Here is a 12,546-nt window from a genome sequence, read left to right as displayed (position 1 = left end):
GGTTCAGATCGGACCAGGATTGGCAAAGTTGTAACAGTTTGTTTTTTTAGAATTTTCTACCACCACCAGGAGGCGCTGTTTTCAAAATGTACCGTTTCAGCAACATATTCGTCTTCAGCAACTAACCATCATCAACTATAGCAAGTTTGGTTGGGATCAGACCTTCCATCGCGAAGTTATAAGAGTTTCATTGTCTGTTGTGAAAAATTATTATTATCTCCAATTTTGGCGCCCCCTATCTCGTACGCCATACAATATTTTAAAAAGCTTTTGATAACTTTTGATGCTCAACTCGTCCACATTGATCTCACCAAGTTTGAAGGTGATCGCACAAAAGCTCTAGGAGGAGATAATTGAAATACATGCTGTCATATTGTCTGCTGTCCCCAGGGGGCGCTGTTTTCGAAATTGAATATTTTCATATAGACGTCTTTAGGGCCGGACTATCATCAATCCTAGCAAGTTTGGTTCAGATCGGACCAGGATTCGCGAAGTTGTAGCACTTTGATTTTTTGTCCCAAAAATCCGACTTTGCGTTGTTGCCATGGCAACACCGTTAAACGATTTGTCGTCATATTGATCACACATCATCTACCATGTGTTTTGACCGTTGTCACCAATTTTGAGTGCGGTACGATTATCTGTGTAAAAGTTATTCCCGAAATCGTAAAAAAACTTTTTTTTGGTGTATTTTCTTTCACCACAAGGAGGCGCTGTTGTAAAACTTCACCGTTTTTTCATAGACGTCTTCAGCCATGGCCCATCATCAATCATAGCAAGTTTGGTTTGGATCGGACCTTCCATCGCAAAGTTATAAGAGTTTTGTTTTTCTGATGCGAAACATCAGAATCATCATGAACTTTGCCGCCCCCTATCTCGTGCGCCATGCGACATTTGAAAAAACTTTTGATACCGTGAGCTCCTCAACTGGTCCACATGGACCTCGCCAAGTTTGAAGGTGATCGCACGAAAACTCTAGGAGGAGTTAGTCCAAATACCATTGCTGCGAATTCGCCAAAATCGCCAAAAAATCGCCAATCAACCCAAGATGGCGGATTTCCTGTTGGGTTTGGATCATGGTCATAATGTAATTTTTTCTTCATCCTGACCCACTACACATGTGTACCGAATTTCGTGCATGTGCGATATTTGTGTTGGTCATGGTGAATTTGGACAGGTGGCGCCGCACTTATTGGCCCCTCCCACATTCAATTTTTGCCGCACATTCCCCGAACCTTTTTCAGACGTAAATTTACACCAGGATTGATGCGGTCACAAAAATTGGTGAGTTTTGGGGTATGGGAAAGGCCTCAAAAAGGCAATTCATTTGGGGGAATAATAAGAATAATAATAATAATAATAATAATAATAATCCTTCCAGTTTCAATAGGTTTCTTGCAACCTTGTTGCTCGAACCCTAATAATAATAATAATAATCCTTCCAGTTTCAATAGGGTTCTTGCAACCTTGTTGCTCGAACCCTAATAAAAATAACTAGTACCGCGCGCGGTTCTGAACGGGTTCGAGCCGACCCACGCGGGTCGCCGTGTGCCACGGCTCCCCGCGTGCCTCGCGCTCTCACCCGTTCATTCACCGCGCGCGGTACTAGTTATTTTCAGTACTAGTTATTTTCAGTACTAGTTATTTTCAGCGGCATCCCCGCGCATGTCGTTCCAAATTTCGAGGGGGATTGGGCAACGTATCGCAAAGTTATAGGGCACTTCCTGTTTAAAATGGCAGACTTCCTGTTCGGTCAAGTGCGTGTCCGTAAACGTGTTCAGGGAACTTCCCTTGTCTTACGTATCAAGTTTTGTTCAGATCGGACAATCTTAGAGTTTACTTCCTGTTTCGGGCATTCCACTTCCTGTTGGGAGGTCATCTTTTGCAGACATGCTCAGGACAGGTCCCTTGTGTCACATATAAGGTTTCGTGCAAATCGGACAACGTACGGCAAAGTTAGAGGGCACTTCCTGTTTAAAATGGCCAACTTCCTGTTCGTCTCTGGAAACATGTTCAGGGAAGGTCCTGTAACTCACATATCTAGTTTTGTGTCAATCGAACAATCTAAGACTTTACTTCCTGTTTCGGGCATTCCACTTCCTGTAGGGAGGTGACCTTTTACGGACATGCTCAGGACAGGTCCCTGGTGTCACATATAAGGTTTTGTGCAGATCGGACAACGTACGGCAAAGTTAGAGGGCACTTCCTGTTTAAAATGGCCGACTTCCTGTTCGGTCAACGGCGTCTCCGGAAACATGTTCAGGGAAGGTCCCGTAACTCACATATCTAGTTTCGTGTCAATCGGACAATGTAAGACTTTACTTCCTGTTTCGGGCGTTCCACTTCCTGTAGGGAGGTGACCTTTTACGGACATGTTGAGGAAGGGTCTGGGGTCCCACATACTAAGTTTCAAGCGGATACAACAATCCCTGTTGGAGCAGCATCAAAAACTATAAATGTAATTCTGTCTGCTGTCACCAGGGGGCGCTGTATTTGAAAATGAATATTTTCATATAGACGTGTTCAGGGCCGGACTGTCATCAATCCCAGCAAGTTTGGTTCAGATCGGACCAGGATTAGCAAAGTTGTAACAGTTTGTTTTTTTAGAATTTTCTACCACCACCAGGAGGCGCTGTTTTCAAAATGTACCGTTTCAGCAACATAGTCGTCTTCAGCAACTAACCATCATCAACTATAGCAAGTTTGGTTGGGATCAGACCTTCCATCACGAAGTTATAAGAGTTTCATTGTCTGTTATGAAAAATTATTATTATCTCCAATTTTGGCGCCCCCTATCTCGTACGCCATACAATATTTTAAAAAGCTTTTGATAACTTTTGATGCTCAACTCGTCCACATTGATCTCACCAAGTTTGAAGGTGATCGCACAAAAGCTCTAGGAGGAGATAATTGAAATACAAGCTGTCATATTGTCTACTGTCACCAGGGGGCGCTGTTTTCGAAATTTAATATTTTCATATAGACGTCTTTAGGGCCGGACTATCATCAATCCTAGCAAGTTTGGTTCAGATCGGACCAGGATTCACGAAGTTGTAGCAGTTTGATTTTTTGTCCCAAAAATCCGACTTTGCGTCGTTGCCATGGCAACACCGTTAAACGATTTGTCGTCATATTGATCACGCATCATCTACCATGTGTTTTGACTGTTGTCACCAATTTTGAGTGCGGTACGATTATCTGTGTAAAAGTTATTCCCGAAATCGTAAAAAAACTTTTTTTTGGTGTATTTTCTTTCACCACAAGGAGGCGCTGTTTTCAAACTTCACCGTTTTTTCATAGACGTCTTCAGCCATGGCCCATCATCAATGGTAGCAAGTTTGGTTCGGATCGGACCTTCCATCGCAAAGTTATAAGAGTTTTTTTTTTCTGATGCGAAACATCAGAATCATCACGAACTTTGCCGCCTCCTATCTCGTGCGCCATGCGACATTTGAAAAAACTTTTGATACCGTGAGCTCCTCAACTGGTCCACAGGGACCTCACCAAGTTTGAAGTTGATCGCACGAAAACTCTAGGAGGAGTTAGTTCAAATACCATTGCTGCGAATTCGCCAAAATCGCCAAAAAATCGCCAATCAACCCAAGATGGCGGATTTCCTGTTGGGTTTGGATCATGGTCATAATGTAATTTTTTCTTCATCCCGACCTTCTACACATGTGTACCGAATTTCGTGAATGTGCGATAATTGTGTTGGTCATGGTGAATTTGGACAGGTGGCGCCGCACTTATTGGCCCCTCCCACATTCAATTTTTGACGCACATTCCCCGAACCTTTTTCAGACGTAAATTTACACCACGATTGATGCGGTCACAAAAATCTGTGAGTTTTGGGGTATGGGAAAGGCCTCAAAAAGGCAATTTACTTTAAGGAATAATAAGAATAATAATAATAAAAATAACTAGTACCGCGCGCGGTTCTGAACGGGTTCGAGCCGACCCACGCGGGTCGCCGTGTGCCACGGCTCCCCGCGTGCCTCGCGCTCTCACCCGTTCATTCACCGCGCGCGGTACTAGTTATTTTCAGTACTAGTTATTTTCAGTACTAGTTATTTTCAGCGGCGTCCCTGCGCATGTCGTTCCAAATTTCGAGGGGGATCGGGCAACGTATGACAAAGTTATAGGGCACTTCCTGTTTAAAATGGCAGACTTCCTGTTCGGTCAAGTGCGTGTAAGTAAACGTGTTCAGGGAACTTCCCTTGTCTTACATATCAAGTTTTGTGCAGATCGGATAATCTTAGAGTTTACTTCCTGTTTCGGGCATTCCACTTCCTGTTGGGAGGTCATCTCTTGCAGACATGCTCAGGACAGGTCCCTGGTGTCACATAAAAGGTTTCGTGCAAATCGGACAACGTACGGTAAAGTTAGAGGGCACTTCCTGTTTAAAATCGCCAACTTCCTGTTCGTCTCCGTAAACATGTTCAGGGAAGTTCCCTTGTCTTACATATCAAGTTTTGTTCAGATCGGACAATGTAAGACTTTACTTCCTGTTTCGGGCGTTCCACTTCCTGTAGGGAGGTGACCTTTTACGGACATGCTCAGGACAGGTCCCTGGTGTCACATATAAGGTTTTGTGCAGATCGGACAACGTACGGCAAAGTTAGAGGGCACTTCCTGTTTAAAATGGCCGACTTCCTGTTCGGTCAACGGCGTCTCCGTAAGCATGTTCAGGGAAGGTCCCGTAACTCACATATCTAGTTTCGTGTCAATCGGACAATGTAAGACTTTACTTCCTGTTTCGGGCGTTCCACTTCCTGTAGGGAGGTGACCTTTTACGGACATGTTGAGGAAGGGTCTGGGGTCCCACATACTAAGTTTCAAGTGGATACAACAATCCCTGTTGGAGCAGCATCAAAAACTATAAATGTAATTCTGTCTGCCGTCACCAGGGGGCGCTGTATTTGAAAATGAATATTTTCATATAGACGTGTTCAGGGCCGGACTGTCATCAATCCTTGCAAGTTTGGTTCAGATCGGACCAGGATTGGCAAAGTTGTAACAGTTTGTTTTTTTAGAATTTTCTACCACCACCAGGAGGTGCTGTTTTCAAAATGTACCGTTTCAGCAACATAGTCGTCTTCAGCAACTAACCATCATCAACTATAGCAAGTTTGGTTGGGATCAGACCTTCCATCGCGAAGTTATAAGAGTTTCATTGTCTGTTATGAAAAATTATTATTATCTCCAATTTTGGCGCCCCCTATCTCGTACGCCATACAATATTTTAAAAAGCTTTCGATAACTTTTGATGCTCAACTCGTCCACATTGATCTCACCAAGTTTGAAGGTGATCGCACAAAAGCTCTAGGAGGAGATAATTGAAATACAAGCTGTCATATTGTCTGCTGTCACCAGGGGGCGCTGTTTTCGAAATTTAATATTTTCATATAGACGTCTTTAGGGCCGGACTATCATCAATCCTAGCAAGTTTGGTTCAGATCGGACCAGGATTCACGAAGTTGTAGCAGTTTGATTTTTTGTCCCAAAAATCCGACTTTGCGTTGTTGCCATGGCAACACCGTTAAACGATTTGTTGTCATATTGATCACGCATCATCTACCATGTGTTTTGACTGTTGTCACCAATTTTCAGTGCGGTACGATTATCTGTGTAAAAGTTATTCCCGAAATTGTAAAAAAACTTTTTTTTTGTGTATTTTCTTTCACCACAAGGAGGCGCTGTTTTCAAACTTCACCGTTTTTTCATAGACGTCTTCAGCCATGGCCCATCATCAATGGTAGCAAGTTTGGTTCGGATCGGACCTTCCATCGTAAAGTTATAAGAGTTTTGTTTTTCTGATGCGAAACATCAGAATCATCACGAACTTTGCCGCCCCCTATCTCGTGCGCCGTGCGACATTTGAAAAAACTTTTGATACCGTGAGCTCCTCAACTGGTCCACAGGGACCTCACCAAGTTTGAAGGTGATCGCACGAAAACTCTAGGAGGAGTTAGTTCAAATACCATTGCTGCGAATTCGCCAAAATCGCCAAAAAATCGCCAATCAACCCAAGATGGCGGATTTCCTGTTGGGTTTGGATCATGGTCATAATGTAATTTTTTCTTCATCCTGACCCACTACACATGTGTACCGAATTTCGTGCATGTGCGATATTTGTGTTGGTCATGGTGAATTTGGACAGGTGGCGCCGCACTTATTGGCCCCTCCCACATTCAATTTTCGACGCACATTCCCCGAACCTTTTTCAGACGTAAATTTACACCACGATTGATGCGGTCACAAAAATCTGTGAGTTTTGGGGTATGGGAAAGGCCTCAAAAACGCGATTTACTTTAAGGAATAATAAGAATAATAATAATAATAATAATAATCCTTCCAGTTTCAATAGGGTTCTTGCAACCTTGTTGCTCGAACCCTAATAATCCTTCCAGTTTCAATAGGTTTCTTGCAACCTTGTTGCTCGAACCCTAATAATAATAATGAAAATAACTAGTACTGAAGCCGACCCACGCGTTCGAGCCGACCCACGCGGGTCGGCTCGCGTGGGTCGGTTCGAGCCGACCCACGCGGGTCGCCGTGTGCCACGGCTCCCCGCGTGCCTCGCGCTCTCACCCGTTCATTCACCGCGCGCGGTACTAGTTATTTTCAGTACTAGTTATTTTCAGCGGCGTCCCCACGCATGTCGATCCAAATTTCGGGGGGATCGGGCAATGTATGGCAAAGTTATAGGGCACTTCCTGTTTAAAATGGCAGACTTCCTGTTCGGTCAAGTGCGTGTCCGTGAACGTGTTCAGGGAACTTCCCTTGTCTTACATATCAAGTTTTGTGCAGATCGGATAATCTTAGAGTTTACTTCCTGTTTCGGACATTCCACTTCCTGTTAGGAGGTCATCTCTTGCAGACATGCTCAGGACAGGTCCCTGGTGTCACATAAAAGGTTTCGTGCAAATCGGACAACGTACGGCAAAGTTAGAGGGCACTTCCTGTTTAAAATGGCCAACTTCCTGTTCGTCTCTGGAAACATGTTCAGGAAAGGTCCCGTAACTCACATATCTAGTTTTGTGTCAATCGGACAATGTAAGACTTTACTTCCTGTTTCGGGTGTTCCACTTCCTGTAGGGAGGTGACCTTTTACGGACATGCTCAGGACAGGTCCCTGGTGTCACATATAAGGTTTTGTGCAGATCGGACAATGTACGGCAAAGTTAGAAGGCACTTCCTGTTTGGTCAACGGCGTCTCCGTAAACATGTTCAGGGAAGGTCCGGCAACTCACATATCTAGTTTCGTGTCAATCGGACAATGTAAGACTTTACTTCCTGTTTCGGGCGTTCCACTTCCTGTAGGGAGGTGACCTTTTACGGACATGTTCCAGAAGGGTCTGGGGTCCCACATACTAAGTTTCAAGTGGATACAACAATCCCTGTTGGAGCAGCATCAAAAACTATAAACGTAATTCTGTCTGCTGTCACCAGGGGGCGCTGTATTTGAAAATGAATATTTTCATATAGACGTGTTCAGGGCCGGACTGTCATCAATCCTTGCAAGTTTGGTTCAGATCGGACCAGGATTGGCAAAGTTGTAACAGTTGTTTTTTTTAGAATTTTCTACCACCACCAGGAGGCGCTGTTTTCAAAATGTACCGTTTCAGCAACATAGTCGTCTTCAGCAACTAACCAGCATCAACTATAGCAAGTTTGGTTGGGATCAGACCTTCCATCACGAAGTTATAAGAGTTTCATTGTCTGTTATGAAAAATTATTATTATCTCCAATTTTGGCGCCCCCTATCTCGTACGCCATACAATATTTTAAAAAGCTTTTGATAACTTTTGATGCTCAACTCGTCCACATTGATCTCACCAAGTTTGAAGGTGATCGCACAAAAGCTCTAGGAGGAGATAATTGAAATACAAGCTGTCATATTGTCTGCTGTCACCAGGGGGCGCTGTTTTCGAAATTTAATATTTTCATATAGACGTCTTTAGGGCCGGACTATCATCAATCCTAGCAAGTTTGGTTCAGATCGGACCAGGATTCACGAAGTTGTAGCAGTTTGATTTTTTGTCCCAAAAATCCGACTTTGCGTCGTTGCCATGGCAACACCGTTAAACGATTTGTCGTCATATTGATCACGCATCATCTACCATGTGTTTTGACTGTTGTCACCAATTTTGAGTGCGGTACGATTATCTGTGTAAAAGTTATTCCCGAAATCGTAAAAAAACTTTTTTTTTGTGTATTTTCTTTCACCACAAGGAGGCGCTGTTTTCAAACTTCACCGTTTTTTCATAGACGTCTTCAGCCATGGCCCATCATCAATGGTAGCAAGTTTGGTTCGGATCGGACCTTCCATCGCAAAGTTATAAGAGTTTTGTTTTTCTGATGCGAAACATCAGAATCATCACGAACTTTGCCGCCCCCTATCTCGTGCGCCGTGCGACATTTGAAAAAACTTTTGATACCGTGAGCTCCTCAACTGGTCCACAGGGACCTCACCAAGTTTGAAGGTGATCGCACGAACACTCTAGGAGGAGTTAGTTCAAATACCATTGCTGCGAATTCGCCAAAATCGCCAAAAAATGGCCAATCAACCCAAGATGGCGGATTTCCTGTTGGGTTTGGATCATGGTCATAATGTAATTTTTTCTTCATCCTGACCCACTACACATGTGTACCGATTTTCGTGCATGTGCGATAATTGTGTTGGTCATGGTGAATTTTGACAGGTCGCTTCGCACGTTTTGGCCCCTCCCACATTCAATTTTCGACGCACATTCCCCGAACCTTTTTCAGACGTAAATTTACACCAGGATTGATGCGGTCACAAAAATCTGTGAGTTTTGGGGTATGGGAAAGGCCTCAAAAACGCGATTTACTTTAAGGAATAATAAGAATAATAATAATAATCCTTCCAGTTTCAATAGGTTTCTTGCAACCTTGTTGCTCGAACCCTAATAATCCTTCCAGTTTCAATAGGTTTCTTGCAACCTTGTTGCTCGAACCCTAATAATAATAATCCTTCCAGTTTCAATAGGTTTCTTGCAACCTTGTTGCTCGAACCCTAATAATAATAATAATAATAATCCTTCCAGTTTCAATAGGGTTCTTGCAACCTTGTTGCTCGAACCCTAATTAGCCTAATTCTCATTTTCCCAGAGGAGTTTATGAACTAAATCACTAGTTTTGGGTTTTCTTCAAAAGAGCATGGTGTCGATTTTGTAAATTATGTTCCTGTTACATGGACAATAGACAATAAAGCAGAGCACATGAGGGAGTGCAGTAAAAGTCAGGCTTCACATGTGCAGGGAATGAGTTACAGATAGATGATAAGAGAACAGGCATACCATCATGACGTGCACTCATAAAAACCAAGCAAGACCATTTTGAGACACAACTGCTAATCCTGACCTTTGATCTTTTGAATTTAGCCTAAACATAAAAAATGCCTTTCCCTCAAAAATGTGTTGTAGAAACTTTTTGTCTCATTGTGGCACTGTAAAGAGTTTTAAATCGCAACAGCACCAAAAACTATACTAAACTTACAAAAGTCTAGTATAAAATAATACAAATCATTGTTGTGCATCACTAAACAATAAAGTAGAATCTAATAGAATCTAATACAGCAACCAGGCAATAACTCTGAGTGTCTCATGTTTAGTTTGTGTTGACAGTGTGTCAGAGGTGTTGACTCAAGTCCATGGTATTTTATGAGGCTGTATATTCAGTGGTGCTGCTTCACTGAGAACTGCATTCCCTTAAGAGGCATTGCAAACGATCAAACGCAAACATCAGAAGCTCCACAAAGATGTATTGTACTGAAAATTTACAGCAGGGGATATTGAGAAAAGCTATACTGGACTGCTCCCAAATAATCCTGTTTATCTGATAGTAAAATACCCCTTTGATTGGCCAGTAAAAAGAATGTTTTATTGATTTGCCCTAAGAAATAAAATGTCACAAGATCTATGATGACGCTCCAGACAATAAGTTTTCAATAGATACCGTAAATGTGAGCATTACTGGCATCAGTATTTGAAAACAAATTATATTTAGCACAGAAACAAAACAAGAGAATATGCATCACATAAAACTAGGGCTGTCAAACAATATATTCTTTACTTTTTTGCCATTAATTACAGAACTTGAATAGGTAATCACAATAAATTTGATATTATTTTGTTCAAAATTCTATTATTTTGCAACTCTCAACAGTATTTGAGTCCATATTGTCAATGTAAAGCAACTCTTACCCGTTTAACTTGATTCTAATTCGAATGAATGCAAAGAAACGTGTTTGCTAATGTTGTAAAGCTGTTTAGTCGCTAACAAACGCGTTTGTTTTCAGTGGGTTGTTGGCTGTTCTTCCACTGGCATGGACATGGATCCATAGCTTGTGTTCACCGGCTCCATTGAAAAAACAAATGGACATGGCCAGGAGAGGGGAAAGATAAAGCAGTAGACAGTGGATGGATGGATGTTTACAATGGTGTCACAAAAATATGTACTCTGAAACGCTGACAGCCCTAATAAAAACACTGGGATAAACTGTGGCAATGTTTTCCAGAGTGTGAGAAATCCATCACATAAAGCTGAAACACATGAGTTTTTGGGTTTTTTTTGTCTGACACACTTACGTTCCCAGGATTTCTTTGAAGTCATACTTCTCCTTCACGTCCGTGGTCTTCTTCTTCCACGCATGGCACTCTTCACCCAGTGGCATCTTCTTGTTGTTACGGTCAGGAACAATACTAGTGACAAAAATAGAGAACACAAAGGAAATTCTCATTAATACCAAACACATTAATAGCATCCATTCAATCACTCACTCATTGTCTACAGCTTTATCCTCCACATGAGGGTCGCGGAGGAGCTGGAGCCCTGTGGAGCAAGCTCACATAGGGTGAAAGGTGGGGTACACTCTGACCCAGTCACCAGTCCATCACAGGGCAAACATACAGTCAGTCAATTAACCTCTGCATGTTTTTGGACTGTGAGAGGAAACTGGAGAAACCTGGAGAAAACCCACACGCATACGGGGAAAACATGCAAAGTCCACACAGAAAGGCCCTCGGTCGAAGCAGGATTTGAATCGGTGACCTTCTTGCTGTGAGGCAACAGTGCTAGCCACTGGCTCTCCATTCAATCAACTCCATCTAAATAACAAACATAATACTCTCTGATATTGATGTGAATATTAAGGGACTCGGTGTCAGTATTGGTCCGATACGAGCCAAAATTACTGGATTGGAAATCAGCAAAGGAGAAAAGTAAAATACTAGTGCTGCAACTAACTATTACTTTCACAATCGATTCATCAAGAACTTGTTTGGTCCATAAAATAAGAAAATCTGGAAATATTTTGATCGGTGTTAAGCAAACCTGGAAATGATGAATGTCTTGTTTTGTCCACAAACCAAAAATAATTAAGTTTTAATGATGTCATTGTTATATGGAGCAAAGTAACCAGAAAATATCCGCATTTAAGCTGAAAAATCTGAAAACTCAAACCAATGATCAAAATAGTTGACGATTAATTTAGTAATAACTTGACAGCACTGGTTTCCTTTTAATGTCCACTTTCCTTCTGATTAAGGAGGGACGGTCTATTTGTGAAGCATCTTTCAAACACAGCAGTCGAGTGTTACATGGGCTATATTTGACAGTTGCTGACAGGTTCTGTGTCAGGTCAATATGTGGTCAACAATGGATATTTGCACCTGCCTTGTGAGTAAATATAGGATGGTTAAGGTACAAGTTGCACTTCCTGCAGAAGATGAAGTATGTATGAGTATGTAACCAAATCAAATCTTATATGATTTTCATGATACAAAACGAGGATTAAACCCAACAAGTACAGGAAAAAAAGAGAAAATAACCACTGTTGACAAACAGACAGCTGCAGATGTTTCAAGTAAAGTGGTAAATGTGGTAAAACCCCTTCCTCCTTTTTGAATTATCCATGAAATGACAGCTATTCTGGAATTTATTTGTAACTTCACTGGGCTTTTAAGGTTAAAGGTCCAGTGAGTGACATTTAGAAAGGTTTATTGGCAGGAATTGAGTATATTACCCATATAAATGTTTGTATATTTTAAAAGAGAACTGTTAGGTTTTTGTAATTTTAGATTAAGACTTTTATATGAACTTCAGGCAAAGACCTTGGTTTACGGAGGCCTTCATATTGCATCACCTGGTTTCTGCAACAGCCTAAATGGACAAACTAGCTACAGCGTGCGTTTTGTGTGTTGAAGTGGAGGCTTAGTACGTAAATGGAGAATAAGAACAATCTCCTTTCTGGTATGTGAAGGCCACGCTAGCTCTTTGACGCACTTGGAAAAATAATGCGTTTATTACAAACTGCTATTTCACTATTAGATGTCACTAGAGCCTATTTTACACTCGAATTAGCAGTTCTGAATCAGCTAAAATAGGCCATTGCCAGTAGTCAGTTTGATTTTGTTTACACCTGTGCGTGAGTTGTGACGACACAATGATGTCACAAATGTGCCAGAATCTGAGGCAATCGGAGACAGAAATAAAAGCTCAGTGACGATGTTATGGAGGAGA

The 12,546-nt window shown here is 42.0% G+C and overlaps 1 protein-coding gene across 1 annotated transcript in view; it reads right to left on the bottom strand.

Annotated features, from left to right (window-relative positions):
* camk1b (calcium/calmodulin-dependent protein kinase Ib) overlaps window positions 1-12,546 on the bottom strand; it is a 105,687-nt gene that overhangs the window by 79,225 nt on the left and 13,916 nt on the right. Inside the window, exon 2 of the mRNA XM_058631358.1 lies at window positions 10,614-10,727. Within this exon, the coding sequence (XP_058487341.1) occupies window positions 10,614-10,699 (86 nt within the window). The 5' untranslated portion in view covers window positions 10,700-10,727. The remainder of the gene's footprint in view (window positions 1-10,613; window positions 10,728-12,546) is intronic.

This window comes from Solea solea, chromosome 6, assembly GCF_958295425.1.
Source record: "Solea solea chromosome 6, fSolSol10.1, whole genome shotgun sequence".
Lineage (NCBI taxonomy): Eukaryota > Metazoa > Chordata > Actinopteri > Pleuronectiformes > Soleidae > Solea > Solea solea.
The sequence above is the reverse complement of the archived record's forward strand: the minus strand, read 5'-3'. Positions and strand labels throughout refer to the sequence as shown.